The following is a 26,697-nucleotide window of genomic DNA, read 5'->3' on the forward strand; positions in this document are numbered from 1 at the left end:
GCGGTTACTAGGCAACGTGAGGTGACGTCATCGCTACTGCTTCGGCGTATGCGCGACTAGGCAATGCGGGCAGCGTCAGCAGCAGCTCTGTGCCTTGCCTCGTTGGTGCTGCTACAATTTCGTTCTCTCTCTCTCTCACTCTCATTTTCTCTTTCTCTCTCCTGAGCATTGCGCGTGCCGCGCGCATGCTCTCCTTCCCTCTCCTTCATCCCATGTCAAGGCAACATGTGCACGACACAGAGAGGAGGCGAGGCAGACGCTGCTCCGCGAGGTGATCGCTAGGTAACGCAGTGACGTCATAGCTCGGCGAGGTTTTGCGACAGCAGGCGCCACTTTTTCTGGTTAGAACAGCTTCGCTGTTAATAGGCACAGGCCTTTTGTGCAAAATGTAAAAACGCCTAATTTAATTGACAAATTATGTAAGTGGTTGCTCCAGAAAATTTTTTATAGCAAATGGCTATGTGGGAATGTGCTATGCTCGTGGCATTAGGTGGAACCTGAATCCACCACATGCGAGATGAGCATTCTGCCATAAAGCTAATCCTGCTGATCATGAAGCGCTGCACAAATTGATATGGCTAGCTGTGACGCTGCCTTTGAAATTTTCAGTGTGCCGCATCACATATTGCTCATACCAGAGAGCTCTAAACCCATGTGTGCTTTGGTGCGAATTGCACACTCGCTAGGCAATGCAAGAGATGAGCAAAAGGGGCAGGATTGATGGAAAATAGTATGGACCTCTCAAGGCAAGAAGGAAATTTAGGTGACAAATTTTCCTTTATGGCAAGGTGATACCTGTCACCACCCCTATACAATGGTGCAGTATGCATGGAATCTAAACTAACCATAAATGGCGGATTGAAAAGGTGCTGAACACAGTCAACCATGATCGTCATGATTTTAGTGGTGGCTTTTAGAAAAACTGGAGGAGTCAGGAACAAGCCAAGACTCAGTGGAAGATATCAGATAAGTGGCTACTCACTGTGTTCGACACGCAGTTTGATAAGGTTTGCACAGATCTGATAGAACTTTATCTATGCACACCTTTCATATAGTATGCTGACCCCACCTTTATTTTTATACTTCTGAAACATTTTTTTCTTCTGCACATTAGCATTTGTCTTCAAAGCATTTTAGTGTGCCCGCTAGCCCTGCTGGATTTGTGCATATGCCTCAACAGTGGAGCGTTACTTAAAAACCGGTGCAGCAATTTTTAATGTGTAAGCTGCAGAGCAGCCTTTCATTGCTTAAGGTAATGCTAAGCCTATACAGTCGACTTCCATTAATTCGACCAAACGGGTCTGACAAAATTGATTGAATTATTTGGCAGGTCGAATTAAACAAGATGCAGAAAAACGCCATAACACACTGCTTTGGCAGTATTTGCCCAATTCTAACGCTCGCGAATCAAATGCGTGCCCACTTTCTATGTGTCAAAAGTAGAAACCTAACTTAGAAATGACTTTAAAGCACCTAAACAAAGTAGAAATCTAATGCACACCCGTTTTTTTAGCAAGAAAAATGGGCAGGGGTCTAACAGATGTTGCTCCATGGTGGCCGGTTTCGTAAAGCCAGCTTCGCCGCAGTACATCTGTGTTACGTGGTAAACCATACAAACGCCGTGTAGGCGGTTTTGGTTTCATGTTTGCATCGCGCACACAATTTTTGAGCCAGTTTTCCTGAAAAGAAAAAGGGTGCATGTTAGAATTGAGTAAATATCGTATTCAGACATTATGAGCTACGGTTATTGCTTGAAAATCTTCCTAGGGCACGCAGAAAATAAGCGTTTTCGACAGGAGAGGACGTGTGTTCAACGCATTCACTGTCCCCAAGCTCCGCTGAGACCGACACAGCCACTATAGGTCGCTGTTGGGGTCATTATAGGGGTCAGGTGCATGCGTACTGACTGGTCCAGTTCTAATTATCCAGCGAAGGCCTATTTTAGAATTGAAAGCGGCGAAAGTTTGGACCCATAGAAGTGCATGAGCGCAGGCCCGTACCTTCGGTCCAGATTGAATTAACCGGAGTCAAATGAACGGAAGTCTACTTTATATATTTATATTCTGGTGGCATGACCTCAATGTCTGAACACTTTACTGTTGAACTAAACAAGCCCTATAGGTGGCTGTAAAATTGCAGGTTCAGTTGATGTGTAGTACTTCGGCTTCTTTTATGTGTCAGAAACAGCACCGTGTGTGTTCACTCTCTTTTTGGTGTTCTTTGTTGGTAGCGCTGTTTTTTAAGTAACATGGAAATACAGGTTTATGATTGTCCAACAATTGACCATCAGCACTCTTCTGAACAGGTTGCAGAGAAGCTGCTCACTTCCACAGCTTAGGATGATTTGCATTGCATTTTTACATTTCATCACACAATGTTGTACCCTTGTCTCTGTCTTGTGAGACCTAGCTGCCACAAATCCCAGTCCAATCGTAAACATCTTTTGAGTCGCCTAGTTACTGTACTGAATGCTCGTTGAACTTCCTGAATTTTGTTCATAATGTCAGTAGATCACAACTTGTCAGTAGATCAATGTCCATAGTGTGTGGATTTAAAAAGACTCAGTTCACAGAGTGTTAGTGTTAACAGAACTATGCCTCTTGTGTTTCTGCCAGCATGCGCTGCTAAGAAGTATTTTGATATGTTCTGTCAGTTTTATTCAGAAAGCAAAATTTCTTTTCTCTTTCTGTAGGCGAGAAGAAAACGTATGCTGGCAGAGATGAGACCGCACAAGAAGGAGACATGGGTATTCTCGAGAAAATTAAAAAGGCTATTTTCGGATGAGCTTCTGTGTCGTTTAGGCTTTATATTAAGGTATGCTGTGCTGCTTGCTTGTGAATACTGCCCGAATTGTATTTAATTGAGACGTGTAATTGATTTTCACTTTGTTTTTCCTTACAGGCAAAACTGCAATGGACGATCCAAGCGGTTTAGTGAGGCAAATTCGAACTGCACTGGATGAACCCGTGGTAGAGCCGGTAGAAGACCAAAATAATAACAAAGTGTAGTTTCTTATTTGTTTGTTCCCTGTGAAACATTGTATTTAGGCCTTATTACAGCCTATTAGTTTCATTTTTTGTTGAACCGGCATCAATAAATGAACGTATCGTTAGTCACCACTTGTCTTCGGTGTACAAACGTCTGTCTTAATTGACTTTTGGGTTGTAGGTTTGGCTTAGTTAACATTGTTTTGCGCAATCATAGAGTTTCTTTATGCTGTGGTGTTGCCTTATTTTCGATGTAACTAGGAATACTGTGTATTGACAATTTTAAAGGGACACTAAAGTAAAATAGAGCTAAGTTAGCGCTATATTATTCTTCTAAAAGTCTATTAGTATTTTCTGTTGGCAATATATGACTGTTGCGTAGAAAATTGTCCCCGAAGGCTTTGCTGCTGCTACTCAATTTGAATCACCTGTGCCAAAACGGACAAAATGACAAAATTCCCATCTGACCTCCCTCACTGTTGCTCTCCATGAATGTACCAGCGCTGACGTAACATGAGAGGTATCTAGTCGAAAATAGGTGGCACCACTCCGAGTTTATATTTTTGTAATTTTTTCACTTACAAGTGCACTGTTTTCGCTATGAATGACGAATTCATAATTGTAGAACCCTGATCTTTCAATGTAGCTTGACTTAATATTTTCCTTTAGTGTCTCGTTAACACGACACTAGTGCTCACAATTATTTGGTACTGCTCTAGCCACCTGGCAGCTAAAGGTGCATGCAATGTGGGGATTATAATTAGCACGCTGAAAGCCTGGCAAGTTGACAAGCCAGTATTGGTTACAGTAATTGGTAGAGGTGTGCTATATCTAATACTATATGGAGAATTGGAATAGTACTTCATACTTCTTGCTGTTCAAGCCATATGTCAATTGACAGTTTAGTGTAGTAGTAAATATAATCGCATGGGGGTGTTGTGCAGTGCTCGGTCACACATCTCATTACCTAGTGCAAATGCTATGGGGTGTTGTGGATTTTGGTTATTCATACCACGACCTTGATGAAAAAAAAAATTACAGCAGAACTTGTATCACCATGACCGTCAGTGGTAATGCAATTCGCGTTCAAGCAGCCCACGGCATTTTGGAAGTAACATTTATTTAACATCTGTAGTGGTCATTCCGAAGCTTCTGTTGCTTTGACTACATGCGACATGCTCCGGTATCCTCCCACTTTGCTATGGCACTCGTTTGCCAAGGTCACCCTTAAGCATGACAATGTCTGTATCACGCTGATGCAGTGGCGATGATGGAATGACGTCGACGCAAAAACAAAGATGGTATGAGATGACGATTATTAAATGATAACTATGGTACCACGATGATAGTGTGATGACAACGGCGGTATGAAGAAGCTGGAATGACAACCATGGCACGACCATGACGGCATGACTATGATGGCATCACAACAGCGGCATAATCTGAGCGTTTACTCTGAGCGCGCATGCCTGCCCACAGGGGCCGCTGTATCTTGAAAGCCATCTGTGACGGGGGCACAGTCCACAGTGCACTGTGTTTTCGCGGCTAGAGTTCACTTTGATGCGAGCGGCAGCCCGAAGGTCAATTCACTCACTGCTGCTGCTGCGCTTCCTCACCATAGGGTTCTGACAGCAAGTTTCCACGGTCATCGAGTGAGATGTGTTTATGTTTGCTTGTGCGTGCGTGACACCATGCTTGTTAATGTGCAGAGAGCTGCAGCGACGGACGTGCTTTCGCACGCTCCCGCCATTGCATCATTCTGCCCTGATATAATCTCGACCGGGTGAGGTGGGTCGTCACCGCAGGAATCAGGAAACGACGATGAAGGCGGGCATCGTGAGGATGAAAAATAGAAAAGATTGTATTCACTTCATTGGTACATGGTTTTGACTCTATCCGAGTCTCGAGCGGTTCTGATTAACACGGGGGCCAGGACGGCCTTAAATCCCCTCGTGGTGGCCGGCATTTCCTTCGGGGAAGTCCTCTCTCCGGTGGTCAAGTTGACGACCTCCTCGCCCTCGGGTCCTCCTTCTTGGTAGCTCGCCGTTTTCGTCTGCTCCGTAGAGGTGAGAGCTCTCTCGCGGCTGAAGGGGATTATCTCGTCACGGGAAAAGCGCTGGGGCTTGCTTCCCACATTGGAGAGATACAGATTCCAGGCATAACCTGCCGATGACTTCTTCGGGGAACTTGTGGAAGTGTCAGACCTCTGTCGGGCGGTCAAGTTGGCGACCTCCTCTCCCTCGGGTCTTCCTTCTTGGTAGCTCGCTGTTTTCGTCTGCTCCGTAGAGGTCAGACGCTCTCCCGGGGATGAAAGAGGATTATCTCGTCACGGGAAAGGCGCTCGAGCTTGATTCCCACATTTCACAGGTGCAGTTCCAAGCCGATCATAACAGCCCGTCCACCGCCACAGGAGGTCTCGAAGGGGTTGCAGCATCCAAGCACCTCGAAGAGACCATAGACCCCGTGCCTCTGCTTTGTTTCGCCGTTCGTTCCAAGGCAGGCCAGGTGACACCCTCTGGAAATAGACCACGCCAAGCCCAAGGCACAACAAACAGAGAGCACCCAACTAACCATGAGAACTGCCAGGTTCACATATTCTTCACGCAAAACCTTATCAGAATTAAACCTGCAGCCCTCGTTCGAGCTTCTTGAAATTTAACAAAAGGAAAAACTAGACTTAAGTGCATATTTCAATTAACCTAATACCTAACGTTTTTGTTTTTCCTGCCCGGGAAAGCCATATTTATTGAGAGACTGAGAGTGCATTGAAAATGATCAGACGGATAAATGCTGCGCAGTGAGTTAGTTACTCGTTGGGTCAATAGTATCTGCCAGTACCAGCGCTTCTAAGGCAAAATGTACTGCGCTGTGATGACCGCTTGAACTCCTAATTAAGCTGATTCATAAAGTGGCATTTAAAGCCAGAAAACCAAAAGCCATACTCTATCTGCAATGGTAGCCGATAAACGCACCTACCCTGTAAGCATTGAATTACCCAAAATGGTTTGTTTCTACAAACCTCCAATGGTCAATGCCTATCTACAAAAACAGCGCGTTCACGAGCCACCACCGTCGCAAAACCTGCTTCGCAGTTTATTTGCGTAACTGGCGTGCATAACAATCATCACAACGAATCACCGAGATTAACGCGGAACCTTTGAAATTAAAAGAAATAAGGTCTTAATAACTAACAAATGAAAAAAAAAAATGCAACGTGCTCTATTTACAAATTTACAAACGGGAACCTTATGGAGGCGCCCAATTCGACAATTACTACCTCCTAATGCGCACTCGACTAGGTCGCAATCTGAAAGTCATTGGGCCTCGCCATGGGCAATAAAGGGTGCCAGACACACACTGCCCCCTCCCGTCACCTGTCAATTCGTGTGGCCGCAGCTTTTTTTTGTGTCTCGGGGAGGGAGGCCGTAAACGCGAGGAGAATCGCCATTCTTCCTTTGCTCTCCCTCTCGCGGCGCATTCCCCTTCATTGACTGTTTGACTGGCCCTGTGCTTGCGCGCGTACCTCATCCAGGTTGCCCCTTTCAGCCGCATTCCTACTCGCGGAGACGCGCCCTGTTCTGTTGTCAGCCGCCTTTGGCGACGTCTCCGTTTTCTCAACCACCATAACGAGCTCTTTGAAGTTCTGCATGGTGGCCTGTTCCCTTCGCTTACGGGCTGCGGTGTGGCGTCTTTCTCGAATTTGCGCTGTGCTAAATACTTCGCTCGTTTGCGCTGTCTGAAAAATTTTTGCCTCGCCAGGCGGTCACCGAATGTGCCTGTGCAAACCTCGATCGTCCGGGTCCTGCCCTGTTTGGCCGCCATATCAGTCTCCTCTCCTTTGGACGATTCCGGAACCCCGCTCAAATGCGGAGGTACAAGGGAGTTTTTCAGCGCCTCCTTGACCTTTTTAGGGCTGCTAAAAGAAGCCTTGTCTCCGCAAGGAACGTGCTCCGGAATAGCCACTGCTTCTACCTTCGCGACGTAATTGCTCTCTTCTGCCGCGATTCCTTCTTTAACAACCTTCAAATGGTCTAAATAGCCCTCCGAATGTGACAGCTCCAAATTATTTTCTAATTCCTCTACCAGCCTCTGCTGCGGTATGCCCACTGAGCCGAATGCCTCCTCACTAGCACCTTTTTCCCCGCTTTCATTAGCTATGTGCTGCGCTTCCTGAGTGCCTATGTCATGAGGCCTTTTCCTTTCTTCATTGCCTTGCCTTATCTCCGCCGCGATCTCATGAGCCTGGGGACTGCGGGAGAGCTTGGGCCGTATAGTCGCCAAAACTCAGACCCTTTTTCTTTAGCAGCATTTCCGAGCGATTTGAAAATAAGTAGGGGTATTGTTTGGACAGATTCTGCGATACCGCGGCTTCAGTCATCAATAGTCCGAACGGCCCCTCGATCTTTACGCTGGCTATGGGCAAGCAAACACTATCCTCCTCAACTACCTGCCGGATCCACGCATGTTCCCCGGTAAAATCCTCAGGTTGCACATACGCAGGGTGGACGATGTCCATTGTCGCAGGCCGAGTCCCTAAGTACCCTACATGGCGTTCCGTTCACTGCGAGGTCGCGAATGTAGGGTTCTAAGAGCTCCAAGTTGCCGTCGTCATTTACGAAAGAAAAAACAATCCTAGGCTTCCGACAGCCGATCGCAAGGTGTCCAGGCTTCTGGCAACGGAAACAGACGACCGGTTTTCTAGCCTCAAACGCCCTTTCTGTTTTTCTTTCGTCTTTCGCTGCACTGTTATTCTGCCCTAAATTATCTGTCGGCATGTCTTTGGTCTCACTTCCAGCTTTCTCTTTGTGAAAGGGGCGCCTGTTTTCCTCTTTGCCGAATTTAATCAACGGCCTGACGCGCGTTTTCTCGGATTCGCGACGTGCGGCGAATTCATCTGCTAGCACTGCAGCACGTTCTAAGCCCTTCTCGCCCGACCTATCTTGAATCCACAGGCGCATCTCTTCGCTCAAGGACCCATAGAACTGCTCCATGCAGATTAGCTCAACAACCTTGTCGTGACAACCGAACGCATCTTCCCCTTTTAGCCACTCAATTAAATTGGCTTTCAGTTTGTAAGTGAAATCTTGAAAAGACTCGCCCGGTGTCCTAGCTGCCTCCCGAAAACGGCGGCGGAAAGCCTCCGCTGAGAGCCGATATTTCCTTAGCAACGCAGCTTTTACTTTCTGATAATCTTCTGACTCGTCCTTCGTTAGCCTTGCAATTATTTCGGTTGCTTCGCCAGGAAGAACGGTCAGAATCTGTTGCGGCCAACTCTCTAGTGCCAACCCGTTTCTCTCGCAGGTTCGTTCAAAAATAACGAGAAACAATCCCATGTCATCGTTAACCTTGTACGACGGCATGAGATCCCTTATTTTCACTCTTGCTACACCTGAATGCCTTTCATCTATTGAGAGGTTATTTGCTGATTGCCTGGCCAGATCCCGCTGCACGTCTAGTTCTTTTAGCTTTAGTTCGTGAGCTCTCTGTTCCTCGCGTTCCTTTCTTTCTGCAGCTTCCTTTTGTTCAGCTTTCTCAGCTCTTTGCCTTTCCCTCTCCTCTGCAGCGTTTTGTTCAGCTTTCTCAGCTCTTTGCCTTTCCCTCTCCTCTGCAGCGTTTTGCTCAGCTTTCTGAGCTCGTTTCTCTATCTCTTCCCATGCTTCTGAAATTTCGTCCTCAAGAGCCCCGCACTTCTCAATCGCCTCAACAAGCTGCGGCTTTCTCTGACTTTTCCCGACCTCAATTCCCAGCTCTTCACAAAGTAATAACAACTCTGGCTTTTTCCGTTTGCCCAAATCCATGGTCAATCCCGAACGAGGACTTTCTTACTCTGCTGTGACGTGAGGAAGCTTTCAACAGGAGCCTGCACGTACAGTAACTAATTCGCCGTTTTAGAAAACACACAAGCTAAAACCTGGCAAATTCTCAAAGAAAGTCAAGCGCTCACCATTCTGCTGAAGCCAGGACGAAGGGTGGAGTATCCCATTGCTGCCAACCAGCTGATATAATCTCGACCGGGTGAGGTGGGTCGTCACCGCAGGAATCAGGAAACGACGATGAAGGCGGGCATCGTGAGGATGAAAAATAGAAAAGATTGTATTCACTTCATTGGTACATGGTTTTGACTCTATCCGAGTCTCGAGCAGGTTCTGATTAACACGGGGGCCAGGACGGCCTTAAATCCCCTCGTGGTGGCCGGCATTTCCTTCGGGGAAGTCCTCTCTCCGGTGGTCAAGTTGACGACCTCCTCGCCCTCGGGTCCTCCTTCTTGGTAGCTCGCCGTTTTCGTCTGCTCCGTAGAGGTGAGAGCTCTCTCGGGGCTGAAGGGGATTATCTCGTCACGGGAAAAGCGCTGGGGCTTGCTTCCCACATTGGAGAGATACAGATTCCAGGCATAACCTGCCGATGACTTCTTCGGGGAACTTGTGGAAGTGTCAGACCTCTGTCGGGCGGTCAAGTTGGCGACCTCCTCTCCCTCGGGTCTTCCTTCTTGGTAGCTCGCTGTTTTCGTCTGCTCCGTAGAGGTCAGACGCTCTCCCGGGGATGAAAGAGGATTATCTCATCACGGGAAAGGCGCTCGAGCTTGATTCCCACATTTCACAGGTGCAGTTCCAAGCCGATCATAACAGCCCGCTCCTTGCGAAGAATGCTGGGATGCGTGGCTGGCATGGCTTGGTGCGTCGGGCTAAAAATATGAACGGAGCTATTCATGCACCAGCAACGGGAACACGCCCGACGGTGGAGACGCGCCGGTTGTGCGGCTGCCGGCGCGAGATGCGCCGGCAGCCGCACTGTAACCGGCATTTCGTCTCCAGCAACTGCACTATAAGCGATACGTGTATATATGGAGTGCTATGGGGAAATTAACGGGAGTCTGAAAAGACCGTACTATATCTGGTCCTGCACTAAAAGCGGTTACGTTATAATTGGTCTATACTGTAGATGAATAGATAGGCTCAAAATGGCTGAAGGAGGTGAAGCGTGCTAATCACATTAAAATGTTATGGAACCAGCTCTGCTCTTGCAGTTGATTTCAGGTTATGAATGAGAGTCCTGTTTCTCTGACAACAAGCAGTGGTGACTGCGGTACTCTATGTAGTATCACCGTGGTCTTTGAGGTCACACATTGTCTACACAACCCAGACAACAGCGTGCTGCAATGTGGGATGCCATATGAAACTTGCATTTGCAACACTTCACTAAAGAGTTATAAAGGATAGAATGCACTTGATAAAATTTAAACGCCTTTCAAGTTTTACTGCCACAAACAAGCTTAACAGCAGCTCCCAGCAGCTCCTGCCTTTGTTTCAAATAGCTTTATATGTACTGTGGGTTTGCATTGCATGATGTAGGTGGAAGTCATTCAGTGCAGTTCGGACCCCCGATATTCAGTATTTTAGCGTACTTGTTTGTGGTTATTTTAAAATTCTTACTCTGTGTTTTTTAGATAGAAAGTTTAATATGCTGCATGTATTTGCGATCTTCACTCTGCCTTGCTCACCAACTTGCTTTAAACCCTTAAAAACCACGTCACTTGTCTTTAGTCTTACTAATTACACCTGTACAGAAGGTGTAACCTCAATTAAGCTTCACCTTAACGTTGTGAACCTCTCAGAGATAGAAAATAAATAGCTTGGCTAATTCTTTTTTATAAGATATATGAATCCTTATCTTAAGAGAGCCGAGTTTGCTGCAGCTCAGTTAGTGTCATCGTGCACTGATCACAAGTTTGAGAGCCAGTTGCCAAGCTACTGGGTGTATGTTCATTCGTTGCCATGACTATGTCGAGATGGAGAACTGGACCACTGTCTCCATTGCTCACTAATATTTTGTTAATGCTTCTCTGATTGGCTCAAAATGCCATCTCTGCCAAACTGGGCAAGGTCCAAAATAGCACTGCAGAATAGAACAGCAGTGCTGTGACTGCTGTTCTAAATAAGTCATCGGCCGCACCAGGCACCGTCTATGCTCAAAAAGTTTGCATGTTTTGTTCCCGAAGACGAAATTTCTGAGAATATGGTTTTCGTACCGCTTGTTTATTTTGTTTGTGCAAAATGCACAAACTTGGGTATTTCTTCAACAGTGGCGCACTAACGGGGGGGCGGGGGGGGGTTGGTTCTATCCCCCCCCCCCCCCACGTCCAGCCCCACCAGTCCAACGTATGCCTTCAGTGCTCTGTTCACATTGTTATTACAATTCAGGAGGTGGCTTGAAGTTGAATTTTCCTGATTAACAAAAACACTACCATTGTCTTGTATTTATTCATTCACTCCTGAATTTGAGTAAAACACTGAAGAATGAAACATCGTCATCATCCTTGGTGTCATTATTATTATAATTATTAGGCATTTTATTTGCTGTTTGATTCCTCTGACTAAAGCAAGGGAATTGCATATTATGCTAAGTGCTTCTCCCCCCCCCCCCCCCCACCCCTCCTCCACCTGGCAGAGATCCTGGGTGCGCTACTGTTCTTCAAGCATGGAAATGTTGCAAATGTTGCCTTATCATTACTTTCCGATGCAAGGTCTACAATGTGGTAGATACTGGCACCACTTGTTTTGCTATGAGGTAATGATTGCATGTGGAGCAGGCAGTTTTTTTGGGCATGACCAAATGTTATCTAAATGAGAATGAAGGCTTCTTGCCTTACGTGAATTTTTGAACTGTTTGATGGTCATTGTTTGCACCACTAACGTGATGTGCGGTCTTATTTGGTTCATTTAATGTGTAAGCATTCTTTGGAGAGTACCCCAGCAAAATATGTCTGTCACGCAAAAAGTGTAATGCCTTGTATCTGCACAAAAGCCTAATTTACAAAGTTAGGACATTTAATCGTTATAATAGTTTCAATGTAAATGATTGGTAGCTTTATAAGCAGTAAGAAACATTTGAAACCAAAACAAACAACAAATTGGCCAGAGAGAATGCCCATATGATCAGATTTATGCATAGTCGTAGGGATACATAGGGCTCCATATAAAATAGGATGGGGAAGCCTATTGTAGGGGTGGGCCAACTTGAAATTTGGGGGTACGCTTACACATACTTGGATAACTCATGTGGAGTTTCTGCATACTCTTTCGTAGTAAAAAGCTATGTTGAAATCGTTCACATGCGTTCTTGCTAGCGAGTGAGGCCTGTTGGGTTTCAGCTGTGGTTTCAGCGAACAAGAGTGGGTACATATTGATATCTGTGGTAAATGTTTTGTATTTCTGGGCACCGTAGCAAAAGCAGATGTAACAGTATTCGCCGACGGAGAGGTGCTTCGCCATTGCTATTCACTGCTCAAAGTACTCTGCATGCCTCAGAAGTAATTAATTGGGCAAAAATTGGGGGACGCCTATGCTTTGCCTTCAAGAAAAATCCGATAGCATTCAAAGATTCCTGACTGCTACCCACGCTTCCCGGCAACTGCTGCTTATGTAACCGTAATGTTTACCGGAAAACGCTGGCGGCGAACGCTATGCATGAAGGCGAGCTTTCTGATAAAAACGCGGCATGTTGCATGGGCCGGTCCCGGAGGTAGTGCACAGCCGCGCCAAGAAATAGCAGTGTTTTCAGGTTTCTGTTACTGTTTCGCACTTTTATTATTTCACTCTGAGAAGATTTAACATAAAAGGCATGCGCCGTCGGTGTTCTGTTTCACGACATTTGTTTGTGGGCTGTCATTCTCAAAATTCCGAGGAATAACTTTGTCAATTATATAAGACAAGGTATGAGCAACTTTAGTGATAGAATAATGTGGCAATATATGTCGTATAGCAAGGCGTGGCATATACATATACGTAAATATATTTTTTATTTAACGACAACGCCGCCGACGCCCAGCCTGTGCCCAGCGGTGTTGGCCGACGCCGACAACGGATTGCACCGGTACAGTGGCAGCACCGGATTTCCAACAGCGCAGTTGGAACCAAGGTCGATTGGTTGGAACGTTGAAACTCAAGGTAAAATTAAGTGGTAAACTTTATTTAATTTTCCAGCCCCTTTTTCGCATATCACTGTGTTCTGTTTCGGTAATCGTGTTTCCACGGACTTTATGGTCTGAGATTTTGTCAATTTTGTTGATTACATAAGGTACGTTCGATTCGCCTGCACCACCTGGACCAGTTCACGAGGTGCTGCACCCTGCCATTCGTTTCAGCGGTGCAGCAATGACGTCGGCTGAACCACGCCGTTCGTTTCAAGAGGTGCAGGAAAGGTGCGAGGCTGGTTCATGGTTTTGCTGCACCCACTCCACTGTCGGTGCCGCCTTGGTGCAGGCGTACAGGTGCGCGGCAGAAGCGCAGCATACGACACAGCACACGGGCGCGATCGCCGTTAAAACCCCGCTTATGCACGTCTGATGTATCTACGCAAGTGTGGTGTGTATTTACGCCCCTGAAGACGATCATACCTGTAGTTCAGGACCTCTAAAACTTACGCGCTCCGTGCATATTAGTCGGACATAACATAACGCCTGCACCGCGTATGCACCTTGACATTCGTTTTGAGTGTCGCGCTGTGCCTGCACCACAGAAATCGAACTGCACAATTTCTGAACGCCTCGTTACGAAGGCTAGAAGGGGCCTCGTGAACCGCCGTGAACTGGTTCACAGTGGTCAGGCAACGTTGGCTGCAAGTGCCGTTGCATTGGTCGCGATCTCGGAGGCTAGTAGAAAAGCAAACGAATAAATAGGGTTGGACGACATTATAGGACTGCCTTATGTTGTAAAAAAACTGATATAATGTTGGTAGCCATAATGGAGGTTTAAAATGGGGCGCTTTTCATTATGAGTTCACAAAGTGGCCGTTGAAGCATACTATACTGACGCACAACTGTTTAGAAATGCCAGGCTAAATCGGTCAGCCACACTGGTTTTAGCGCGATATTGAAGCGAGTCTGGCATTGCAACAAATTCAAATTCTCGTTGTATTCGAACGACCAAACCCCTGTTAAACTGAAAGGTGGTGCCTAGGTAAGTTATTAGCATCAGCTGTTGATGTTATTCTTGCCGCACAATTATGACTTATTACGCGTTGTGCGCCGTTACGCAAAGAGACAGGTGCACCGGTACTTTTTTGTTTTCTCGTGCGGCACTAAAGGCGCAGTTACTGTGTACTTACTAGTCTTCAAACTAGTTTGTGTGGTGTGAACGTTAAAATTAGGAAGCTAAAGTTCGATACGATAAGCATGCCTCCTTTCTAATGTCTATCTTTGAAGGTACCGTTTTCGGCTTGTTGCGCCAACGCGAACGAAACCTGCGTGTCGCAGAAATTTTCATTGTAGTATTGCTGTCCTAGGAAAGTAAGTCATGCTTGACGTTCCTTTACAATTATAGTTCGCAGCGCACACAGGTATTCAAAATGATGACTGTTAGCATTCTCTCTTTGGTGCCAAGTTGCATGAATGGTGTGAATTGTGAAAGCCGTGTCGAAACGCGAACAAGTGAATTACACCATTGGCCTAGCCATAGGGGGGGTTTGGGGGGTCGAAAAACATTCACAAAATATTGCGACGTGCTTATCTATAGAAACGCATAATAAGCACCCCCTCCCCCCCTTTTTTTCCCATTCATTTTCTTTCCCTTGTCTCTGGCTTTCATTATGTTAATAAACTAGCACTTGCTGTTAGGCTGGTTTGCACATGCTGTTCAGAATGAAAACAGCACTAAAAACGGGACAAGAAGGAAAGACCTACAGAACGCTGATTGGCTCACGGCAAAATATATTAAGGGTCAGGGAAGCTAAGAAACGGCCAGAACAAACAGGTGGGAGGGCAGGTAGGTGAATAGCTTCGAATACCACACAGAAACAGAAATATAGGGCTGTTAGGGGCTGCAGCGCCGTTCAACAACCTGGTGAATGTTGACTAACATTGACTAACGTTGACTAACACTAACTAACAACATTGACTAACTCACATTGACTAACGGAAAATAATTTTAAGAGGAGGGTACGCATATAAAAAGCGGCAAGAATGAAGTTGGTGGATAATTATGTGCGTAGGGAGAGCGTCTGGTCACTGCCTGATCGCTCAACACCGTACGGCTATAGCCAATCACCTAGCTGAGGCTCACCTACCCCATTGTAACACCTGCTGCTTGCTGTGGAGAGCCCATCCTAACTTAACGTCTTGGCAATTTACAGAATAGTCGGGTGTTAGGAGACATGACACTTTCAAATCTCTCGGAGCTACCGGCCCTTATTTTACTGCGAACTACGGATGCCGTAATTTTCACAAAGGCTTCTAAACAGGAAGCAGCCCTGCTTCGACTGTCTGCCTCATCAATTCCAGAGTGGGATCAAATAACAGTACGCGTTGCGTGATGACTGCAGTACCATGATTGCAGGTTACTTCCAAGCATCTCTTGAAACAAGTCGGACAGCAGGTCACCAAAAGTGAGGGAAACATGCTTCATATGACACTATCGAAGTTCAAGTGCAAAGCTTCCTTCCTGTATTTTTAAATCTAGAATAATATAGCATGCCCACAACGCCAAAAGCGCGAGTGATAGGCGACTTGCAAAATAGTTCCCGCCCTCTTCCGTACGTAGCCGTGGATGTACCACTCATTAGAAGATCTGGCTGGAAAACAACGGTTATTTCCACTGTTACCTGGGCTGGTAACAAGTCTGGGGCTGCAAAATGCAAAGAAGACAAACGACAATGCGCTGTCTTGTTTTTGCTTGGCTCCGTTCTTAGTGCTGTTCATTTTTCAAAGTCATTTACCAGCTATAGGTCATCAACATATACATTATATAAATGCATCAATTCGGAAACAAAATTTTAGTTTCTTTTGATATCGTCATTTTTTAAAAATAGCATAAGGATGATAGCATAATTTGATGCGTAGTGGCTGCCCACTTTAGCAATGCAAAACTTTTGTCAGAAGTTAAGCAAAGTGTTGTTTCTGCAATGCAAAGACGTGCATCCTCGTTGTTAAAGCATTCTTGTCCTGGGGAGTGCTAGGAGTTTGTCTTTGCGTGGTCTACAATATCCATATATATGTATATATATATATATATATATAGAGAGAGAGAGAGGGAGGTGAAGGAGTGGTAATTGTTGGTGGAGATCCCCCCCCCCCCTCGAAATAACATTCTGGTTACACCACTGAATTACACACAGGACGTCGTGCAGCTGAACAGACGTGTATCTCTGCGCCGTGCTACAGAGATCCATGAGCAACGTGTAGACTAACGCTAAAGCCGTGAGAGTGATGCACACAGGAATGTTCCATATATATCTAGAGTAACGGAGATTGCTATGAACGGAGAAATGAATTTAACAGTTCTAGGAATATGACCCGATTAGTAGAGCATTTTCGTGAAATATATACATGCAGAAAACGGTGCTTGCAAGAGACCACAAAGAGAAAATACATTGTGATATCTCCTGCATTTGGTCAGTTTTTGTTGTTTGATTGCCTCTAGAGCACCAGTATATGCTGCTTTTTTTCAGGAGCAAGTGGGCCAGGACAAGTTTGCATAATACTTCGTAGATGAGCTTTGTACAGAAGCTCATACACTGTCTAAAGCGTTCGATTGGTGTGCCAGAGCAAAGGAAGAGATGTTCCGACTGTATTTCTGTGTTTAGGAGGCATTGCTTGTGTGCAGAGGCAGCCACATAAACACGCAATTCTTATAGCTTTGAGTCGAATGTCTGGAACTTAGTGGCTACTGACATGACATGCAATTTTTGCTCTGCCGCATGCTACATGAGTGTTCTGAACAACCTGTACTTTCTCCACAAGTGCAGGGATGGCTGCTTCAGAGCAAGCCACATCTGAAGATGGCAATCTCCAGCCAGCTGCCAGTTGCCCACAGTGATGCCCCCAATGACGATGGGGTGTATGAGGACTCGGCAGCAATGCCAAGTTCAATGCAAGCTAGTAACAGTAATGTTGGAGAAAGGAAGGACGATAAGGGGCCTCAAGCAACGAAAGAGCTGGGTAGAGTGCCATTGGTTGTGCAGGCAATAGAGCAGGTAATTTTCTTGAGGTGAATTTGTGGAGTCATAAAGTTTGACATGTTTGCTTTTCATGAAGGCACTACAATGTCAGCTGTAGTAGGGGGAAAAAAATGTTTGCACATGTCCGGCATTGTTTGCATTGTAGTGATCTGGGCCTCACATGGTAATATGCCGCTGTTATGCATATACTATATTTTCTTTTGAAGTGACACTGCAAATTACGAGTTCTGTTCGCTGTAGACAAGCAGTGGACCTTGATTTGTAAAATGCTGTCAGAACTCATCTCATGATGAATGTTGACATTAATGTGATTAGCATTGAGGCAATGTAGCAACACACAATATTGCCACTGACTCTAATACGTCATGTATGAGGCATGTATTCAGGCTCCTCTCGCGTGCCTCCATCTGGGCACGTTGCGCCATTTAGCTGCACTACTGCGAAGTCCGGCGTGGCACTTGCATGAATATACAGGGTGCCCCAGCTATCGTGCATCATGTTTTTAAAAAAGACTGGCCATTCTACTGGGAACATAACCAAGTGCATATTGTTTGCAGTCAAATAGAGCAGCTGACAGTAATTTTTTTTGTTGATGCCATTCGATTTATTAATTGCACTGAACAGTTTTTTTAATTACTGCTCTGAATCACGTGCTGTCACTGAAGAAGTCATAGAAAATTGAAAAAAAAAAAAATTAAAGCTGGCGTGTTTTCCATCAGGTACTTTTTGCCGTTTAATTTTTCTGCCTGATAAAGGAAGTCCATGAAAAATGAAAAATATCTTGTGACTAACTATCCACCTGCTTTAAATAGTAGCACCCTCAAACACGCTTCACAGGAGTTAGTGAAAACACTCTTTCCATGATGCATAAACCGCCAGTTATCGGCACTCGTTGCTTATCAACACCAAGGCACCGCGCTAGCATCATCAAAAAAATTATTGACGGCTACTCTTCTCGACTCTAAACAACATGCACTTGGTTATCTTTGTGTAGATTGGCCCGTGTTTTTCAAAAATGTGATGCATGATAGCTGGGACACCCTGTATATTCAGGTAAGGTTGTCTGTATCGTATATAAATATATGACCCAGGTTCTATTCTACCTAGCACCAGAGAATTTTAAAGGTGTCTTGTTTTTCTCTCTTTTTTGTGTCATTGATGTGTGTCATTTGTGTGTCATTGACACACAAATAGTCAAAACGTGACTATGCTCGAAGTTAAGGCTGCTCAATATGATAATGGGTGCCACTGTGAGGTGACACCTCTGACCTAGATGCAAGTTTGCAGTTCTGATATCATATGAGGGTGCATTAGCTGGCGACTCTCTCTCCTGTCCCTCTCCTCTAGCCTGGCGGTAGCCTGCCACTTGCTTCTGTACATTGCTCTGCATGTGTGTTAGCCCATTGCAATGAAATTTTACAACATGCAAGAAGTCCAGCTTCTCATAGTTTGGATATAGAGCAGCCTTCACTCAAAATCATATGTTTGAAATATCAGTAGATGCATCATGAAAAACTTACAGAAATAGCTGTTTTTGATAAAAAACTTAAATGAGTTGCAGTTTTTCCCATAATGCAAAGCAGTAAAGGGATAGCTGGCACAGTATTATGCGCAGTAGGTCTTGCATTGTTTCATGTTGCATTGATTGGTGCAGATATTTGCAGATGCATGTAAGCAATCTCCTTTCCAAAGAAAACTTTAGTTACTGATGGCTCTAGTCCAAGTCATCTTCATTTCTCTAGGTGGTGCTCTCTGGTGGTGAAACGGAGAGACATGACTTTTTTTTCCTCTTCTCTTCCGTCCTTCCTTTCACTCCTGCCGCAGGCTTTGTTTATATGCTTTCACTCGACGCTGGTTTATGGATAAGCTGGAAAGCCTGACGTCAGTCAATCATTTTAAAGAGAACTCAAGAAGCCATAGCATGGCATTGTCCAGGCACAGTATCCTTTTCTGCAGCATAAGCAGAGTGGTTGAGAGGTAGAATCTTTGACTGACAATTAGTTGGTCCAGATTTCAAATCCTCACAGGGCACTGTGACTTTTTCTCTTTAATATTATTTGGCTTTGTGTCCACAGTTAGGTGTCTATTATCCTTAGGAGCTTGACTTAATGCGAGTTAAGGGCAGTTAAACTTTGTGCAGTATTGTTCCGCCTAGTTTTGACTCACCGAACACTTGAGTGTATTGTATGTATAGGTTGACAGGTAGTAAAATTCTGTTTAGCAAACACTGTTTATTTTATGTGCAGGGGTACACAGTATTAAGTCTCAAGGTGATGAAGCTTTGCGAATGTGCAGTATGCACAGTACACAATAGGACTACATTTGAGAATGATGAAGCTCTGTGAATGTGCCAGGTGTGTAATTGTGGGCTCTTGTTTTCCTAGGTGCCGATTTGCACAGAACCCTGTGATGACGGTGAGCTTGAGGTGCTCCTTTGTTTACTTGAGCAGCGGCTATCCGCGCCAGCGGGTCCTCCTACGGATGAGCAGAACCAGCAGCTCTGGGAGACCCTGCGTTCTCTAGTGCCCAAGTATAAGGATCACACGAGACTCATGAGGCAGCGAATCACAGAAGTAAGAAACAAGAAGTGGAGGTAATTTCCTCCCCAGAAAACACTCAAACAGAACGGGTTAAGCTGCCATATTCTTTCAGTTAATTCATTGAAAGAATACGGCAGCTTAACCTTTTCTGGTTTCAGTGTTGTCTGTAGAAATCATGATGCTTTACAAGGAATATCCCAGAGGAAAAAGAATGAATGATAAAATTGCCCTGAGAAATCGGAATGACAGCAACTCTGAGTGAACTTGGTGCCGCAGATCATTGGTTCTCTCTGATATTTGGGAAAAAGTCCACTCGTTGTAGCATGCTTAGACTAGGTGTCTGAACTGCACCATTGGAGCCTGTCCCCTAAGCAGGATAAAGTGTCTTAGCAAGGCATGAAAACAATGGGAATAATTCGTGCCTATTCTGACTGAAATTGAGAAGTTTGAGTCTCTGCAAGCTCCTTGCAGCTTACTGAATTTGTGATAGATGGCCCTTATGTATCATGGAAAACTGCTTGGGGAATGTGGCTCTTAATTTTCTCTTTCTGTTCTCATCCACTTGCGCAGAAAATACATTTTTTAACAGCGGAGCTGTTTATGCTGAGCGTAATCTGTCAGTCGTCAACAGAAAATGTGGGCCAATCCTAGCGGCAGTGCAGAAAAGGTCCAAGCGCAGTGGCACATACCGCTGTGAACTAGCGAAGCTGAGCCTGGCTAAGTCTAGCTAAGCATGGTTAGGACTACTTAAGCTTAGTCATCGACAGCCAATCCATAGCCAATCAATAGCTAATTGATAATCAATCAGTAATCAATAAATTCTGTAAAATGCTGGGGATGACTTGGTAGTGCTTAGCCTAGTCCAAATACGTGGCCAATACCTTGCGATAGCCAATCAATAGCTAATCGATAATCACCAATAATCAATAAATTCCGGAAAATGCTGGGGATGACTTGATAGTGCATAGCCTAGCCCAAAAGCCAGTACTAGCTAGGTGCCCATCAGCTCCACTGTCTCTTTAGCATTGCACCTCTAGTGCAAGCTACACTAATTTTTATTAGTCCTTCAAAAATAAAGTCTGACCAGAACGAGGTAAGAGCGCTCTCTGGAAAATAGTATTCTAGTGGGAGGTGCCAAGCTGTGCACACAAGCCAGAGTCCATGAATGAATGACAGACATACGGGGCACACCATGCAATTGAAAAAGTAAATATGAAGCATGAAATTGAGGGTCTGATGGATCATAGTACATGAAAACAATACATCGGCTTTGAAAACATTTGAGTGGTTAGGACACACAGAAACATCGAATATATCAATGTGGGCCACTTGCAAGTGATTTATTGTGGAAAATACTGCATGCCTTTTAACCGTTTCAGACTCCAATTCTGCCCATTGAAAATTTAGTTTCAGCGCATTTCTTGTGTCCTTCAGAATAGCGTACAGCTTCAGAGCGGATGAATTTTCCGTTCTTCAATGAATTTTCTCAAGCTTACAGAATGTTGACTCCATGTGAAAACTCTCTACAGAAACGAAATATACACATCAACTCTTTCATTTCTATGCTTGGAAAGAACCTCTCCAGTAACTTAAAAAAAAAAAAAGATTTCAGTTGTGAAGCATTGTGAAAAACAATAAAAGGAGTGAAGCCACCTCATGACGGCATAGTTACACCTAGAGCAAACAACCAGCTGTCTACCTTCCAACTAATTTTTCTAAAACATTGTATATTAATATCATTCCAATTTGTCATGCAAGTTCACTCAGAAATGTTTCAAAATGTATGAGACATGCTTTAAATATCAATATTTTCAACAGTGCTTTTGCTTTTGATTCAGTATCTTTGCATGCACAATTGTGTACATAGCACTTGAAGGGGCTAAGTGCCTGAATCCCCTCTCCCTGAAATCACTTCGTGAGAAGGCAGTTTTTTAGGTGATAGGTCAACCAACGTGACACTGACACATCTGATTCCACACTTCTGATAAAGTTCATTTCATTAATTTCACGCATCGTTTTATCCTTGTGACATGTGAGTACAACACAATCAAAAAATGGTTGGTGTTCCCTATGTTTCTGTGTGTGCGTGTGTTTTATGTGTTGCAAGGTTTTTGAACTATTATATGTAGTACCAACATGCCCAGTGATCTGCTAAGTTGAAAGTGTCGGCATCAGCCAAGTTAAAGTTCCTTAAAAATGGCCTTGTAAGCTTCTCCACTGGAACGTCATTGGAGTGCCACATGAGCACCAAGGAGGCTGATGATATAATTTTAAGGTGCCACTACCTGCCTTCTGTTCTTGCTATATTTTTTTTTTTTTTTTTGCGATAAAGACTTGCCGTTAAGGGCACCTTTGTTAACAGTAAAACTGCTACTTTTGCAATTCCAGTACAGTAACTTACTAGGAGCAAGATAACAAGGTGGGCGAGTTGGTTAGGATTAATCGTACATTTTGTAACAGCGCACACTGACACAGGAAAAAAAACGCAACACGACTGCTGACTCACAACGCTTCCTTTTGTCAATATTGATTTCGTGCTGTTATTAAACGTATGATGAACAGTAACTTACCAACTTAGCCTAACTTGGCAGTTCCGTTCTGGTGTTCATTTAGAGAAACCAAATTAAGCAGGAAGCTTTGTTCAAGGGTCCCTTACCATGTTTGGCCATTTTAAACAGACAAGTGCAGTGCATACTTCATGCATTGACGATCATGGGTGCAAAGTATTATAGTGCTGCGTGCCGTGAGAACAACTGAAGTTTTAAACCAAATGCCACACATCCTCCATCTCGCGGAAGCGCCGCTCTCAGATAGTTGAGTTAACACACACAAGCGCTGTGACGTAAATCCCAGTCCTAGCAATATCACTCAGCACGACACATTACTTCGTTAAATTGTCCAATGCGGAATGCTCATTGCCGGCACCACAAATGCGCCGCGCAGCAAAAAGAAAGACAAAAAGGAATACGAGGTGGGGCTCCGGTATGGGAGAAGGAGGGGAAGGTACGTCGGGTTTGAGGACACTACTCAAAGCAGAGGGAGAGAGTCTCTGTTGGCAGTCGCACTCGCCTCCTGATGATATGGTATCTGGACATTCAACTTCTTTTATCTCCTCCAATAATAAACTGATGTGAAAAGTTCTTTTGCTAAAACTTCCAGTGTATAACTAAAATTTACAATGGTGCCTGGTGGAGGTTCCTTTAACTACCATTCAGGTAATAGGACCATAAGATAGTCCACCTAAAATCTAGAGCAAATTGGGTGAAAAGGAGGAGTAGGCTAACTTTTGGTGTGCAATCAAGAAAAGTTGGGAAAAAAAACATTATAGCCAAAGGTTGTGAAGGTTTGCTTATATGGCCTTGTTCAGTCTTCCTCAAAACCTTCAAAAGAACAGTCACTATCATGGTCAAACAAAATGTCGGAGACCTCGTCACGCCACAGGGAAGTGGATGGCGAATGGCCGATGCCAGTTGCTCGTGGAGCTCGATGTCCCCAGATCCATCAGGGGCAGTTGATATTCCACAGCACTTGAACGATCGCGCCACAACTGGGCGTCCGGGACACTGATGCCCAAGCGTTAGACATGACGTTCACGACGTCTTGTCGCAAGGGTTTCTTCCGATTGCCCTTGGCCGCTACTGCCCCAGTGCTGATGAAGGTGGGCCATTTCCCACAGAGGCTGTCTTTAAATGGTCTCATCCAACTGACATCCGCAGGATGGAGTCTGCATTGGCTTCAGCCAGCAACGACTCCCCGTCAGCATTGTTCCTTATCTCCGGCAGTAGCTAATGACCCCATTTTTGCTATCTTTCATGGATAGTGGGCTATCTTTTGGTGTTTTAGAAAAAAAACGGTAATCATGCCAACGACAGGCATGTTTTCTTTTTTTTTTTTCGGGGGTGGGGCATCTCTCGGGATACTATTACGGTGTCTGTAACGGGAGCTGACTGACTGCATACAGCCTATGTATAGAAGTGATGATTACTTGTTAAAGCTTGCCAAATGTGCATGTTATCAGTGACACGAAACTCCTGTCATACCCTATTAAAAGTCTGTAACATCTCTTTTGCTGACAGTTTAGCCTGCCTTTCTTGTAGCTTGAGCAGCGCCTGGAGGAGAACCAGCGGGAGTCACTTCACTGGCGCGAACACCACTTGGAAGAGCACAGGCAAAGGTGTGTAGATGTATACGCTATATATATATATATATTTTTTTTTTTTCTCGCATGGCTGAAGCATCACCGAGAAGAGCAGTGTTTTGCTGCAATAACCAAAATAAAATATAGCAAGAATTTTTTTATTATAAGCCATTATTATCTTTGTGGCTGTGTATACATAAAAACAATTACAGAGAGAGAGAGACAAGAAAAAGAGTCATCTGGCAATTGCCACCAGGAGGGGCATAATGCCTGCCTGCTCTAGAAAGGAAAAGGTACATAGAAAAAGGATAGTTAGTGAAGTACAGAAAGAGAGATTAAGATACTAGTATATATATTATATATATAAAAGGGGAGGGTGTGTGTGACGTAATTAGTGAAAAAGAGCAGAGATTAAAATAAAGGGTGGATGTAGAGGAATTTATGATAATGGAGAAAAACACAAGAATGAGACATGCATCTTGCATCACACATACCACTGCAGCACTCAGCATCTGGCAAATGGTCCACAAGTTTGCACAAAATTTGCATCAGTGGTCAGAATGTTTGGGCTGCAATTGTGAGCATAGATGTGTGGCTTTCACAAATTATACTAGGATTTTCTGAGCTTGACCATGTGTAGATGCACAACTAGTTGTAAAAAAATGTTGTAGAGTGCAGTCTGCTGTGCACTGTAGGAGGGACAGTCGAAGATTACTAAGTGGCTTGGTGTTTTTGTGGCACCACAGGACGCACCGAGTGCCCACCCTTGTTCAGTCTCCATGACATTCCCTACACGAAACTTAAAGGGACTGACAGCCAATTTTCATGGTACCCATTCTTTATAGTGCAATGGCAGCCGTACTGGTCAAAGTGTAATGGTCATGAAGTGATGATGCAGAAAATGCCATGAAACATTTTAGAGTGCAGCTCTTAGGCGGCCGTTCCTCCGTTGAGCGTCAGCGTTCCTCGGCGCAACTGAGTGAACGAACATAGTGAAGGATGAAAGAGTGAACGCGGAGCACAGCAGGGGATGAAATACGGCGATAGCGAAAAGAGCGCGAGGAGAGAAGTGGAGGAGGAGGGTATGGCGAAAGCGTGAGATGAAAAGTGTAGTGGTGCGCAAGACGTGTTCTGCGGTGACGATTGCTACGAGATAGTGCCAGAGGAGCGCATCGTCCGTACACCGATGACGCCATCAATAAGGCATGCGGCGAGCACATCCACCGCATACCATATATGGAAACAAAGTGCTGCATGAGCGGAGGTCTGTCTGTGGCGGCTGCTGTGAATCGTGCACATGCGTCACCCATGAGCTGCCTCTCACGATCTCCCGATTAGCGAGGCAGTTGCGCCACACTTCGCTCCGTTTGCAATGTGCCGCATGAGACATTGTCCGCGTGCACCAAATATATCGTGAAATGAGAGCACGTATAGAGCTGCACTCAAATTTCGCATTAAGGAGTATCGTAATCGTCAGTGAATTTTTTTATCAGAATTTTTCGATCTGCTGTGAGAATGTAGTCTTTCACTGGAAGCATGCTGAAAACAGTCATAAGTGAGCGTGATAGCGATTATACGCTGGCATTTGTGGGAGGCAGACAACAAGTGCGGCCAAAGCTGTGAGAAAGTATTATTTTGTTTATCAAGTCGATGTTCCTGTGATTCATGTTTTCTGAAGTGTTAAATTATTTCTACAATAATAGCTACATGTTTTCGTGGTTTCCTGTTGAACTGCGTTGGTCATTAAGAAGTCCAGAGCATTTTTTAGCCCAGCCAAGTTAAGTCCTCGAAAGCGAAATGGCGGTTTTACACAGGATACACAATTCAGCATGTTGCCGTAGCCACGCGTGTGCTAATATTGTAGTGCTGGCACCCATTTACGGCACAACTAGTCGGTGGCATTCTCACAGGGAGACCACACAACTCTGGGAACTTACTCGCAAACTCGTGCGCATTCAACAGCTTGTGCGCCGCCATGTATTGTGGGATGCGTGTGCCACTCGTTAGCGTGGACTTTCTTTACTTCGTAATATGCATTGAATAAAGCGCAAGCGCTTAATAATATATGATCTGCAATTTTAAGCAATAAGTATGCTGTACTTAATAATTGTCGACTTACGTACCGTAATCTCATACACTACATCTGAAGTAACAATATTTCACCGCCAGGCTGTGCCACTTACTGGTCTTTCAGACTTTCTTTGCCAACTTAAAATTAAAATTCCTACTTAAATTACGGATACATTTAGCTCATTTAGTACAAGCGACACTGTTGAACAGACTTGTAAATAGCATCAGTTTGTGTTCAAGAATATAGGCTAAAATTTTTTCCCTTTGTTTTCCTTGCAATGTTTTGTTTTGCTGTGTTTTAGAAAGTGAAAAATATTCAACATTCAATTTTATAAGAAAAAAAGCAGCGTTTGAACACCCATACATAGCAGGCAATTTTATGGATGTTCAGCCCTGCCTATTGGTTTCCTTGAGCATGCATATGGTGTGATTCAGCGTTCTTGTCGATCTATGCTTCTGAACTCTTGTCAGTGCATTTGTGTAACTCACCTGCCCATTATTTCCTCTAGGTTGGATGCTGTAATAGAAGACTACGAAAGGCAACATGCACTGGCCTTAGAGCGGGCGAGCAACGCAAGACAGCAAGCTGAAAGCTTACTGCTGCAGCTCGCAGATGCACAGTTGAGTTATGTTTCAATGTTTATTGCTGCTGTAGTTGCGTCAATGATTGTCTCTTTGAGGAAGGCACAGTCAATCAGTAAATGTGTACCTTCCAACTCCTCCAAATTCGGCATAACGTTTATGAATTAGGGCTTGTTCTTTGATTTAACAAGTTTTGGGTCAAGTATTACGAAAATAAATTTTGTTTTTGAAAAAGTATTAAAGGTGTTGGAAGATAGGGCGGTGGGAGATTGCAAGAAATCCATACAAAGAACAAGAAATCACGATGGCACCTGTGCCACCCCCTTGTGGCAGAGCAGGGCGTTATATGCCGCAGGCATACTTGCTTTGAACAAGATTATCCTGAAACAGGCCAGATCGGGAGCAGCAAAGTCGTTGCCGCCTTTCTGCG

General features: G+C 44.7%; 2 protein-coding genes across 6 annotated transcripts in view; both read left to right on the forward strand.

The window, feature by feature from the left end:
- The window catches only part of LOC119449454 (protein tumorous imaginal discs, mitochondrial-like), a 39,944-nt gene extending 36,820 nt beyond the window's left edge, over positions 1-3,124 (forward strand). The window contains 2 exon segments of the mRNA XM_049665210.1: positions 2,693-2,814; positions 2,902-3,124. Coding sequence (XP_049521167.1) covers positions 2,693-2,784 — 92 coding nt within the window. The 3' untranslated portion in view covers positions 2,785-2,814; positions 2,902-3,124.
- Positions 3,125-11,484: 8,360 nt separating this feature from the next.
- LOC119449456 (uncharacterized) overlaps positions 11,485-26,697 on the forward strand; it is a 32,363-nt gene continuing 17,150 nt past the window's right edge. Inside the window, exons 1-5 of one of the 5 annotated variants that reach the window (XM_049665213.1) lie at positions 11,485-11,552; positions 16,725-16,952; positions 19,322-19,510; positions 23,575-23,651; positions 26,195-26,305. In XM_049665213.1, coding sequence (XP_049521170.1) covers positions 11,502-11,552; positions 16,725-16,952; positions 19,322-19,510; positions 23,575-23,651; positions 26,195-26,305 — 656 coding nt within the window. In that variant the 5' untranslated portion in view covers positions 11,485-11,501. Of the gene's footprint in view, positions 11,553-12,688; positions 12,932-13,650; positions 13,943-16,719; positions 16,953-19,321; positions 19,511-23,574; positions 23,652-26,194; positions 26,306-26,697 lie in introns of those variants that run through there. The other 4 variants (XM_049665212.1, XM_049665211.1, XM_037712633.2 and 1 more) reach the window with 4 other exon arrangements.

This window comes from Dermacentor silvarum, chromosome 4 (assembly GCF_013339745.2).
Source record: "Dermacentor silvarum isolate Dsil-2018 chromosome 4, BIME_Dsil_1.4, whole genome shotgun sequence".
NCBI classification, from domain to species: domain Eukaryota; kingdom Metazoa; phylum Arthropoda; class Arachnida; order Ixodida; family Ixodidae; genus Dermacentor; species Dermacentor silvarum.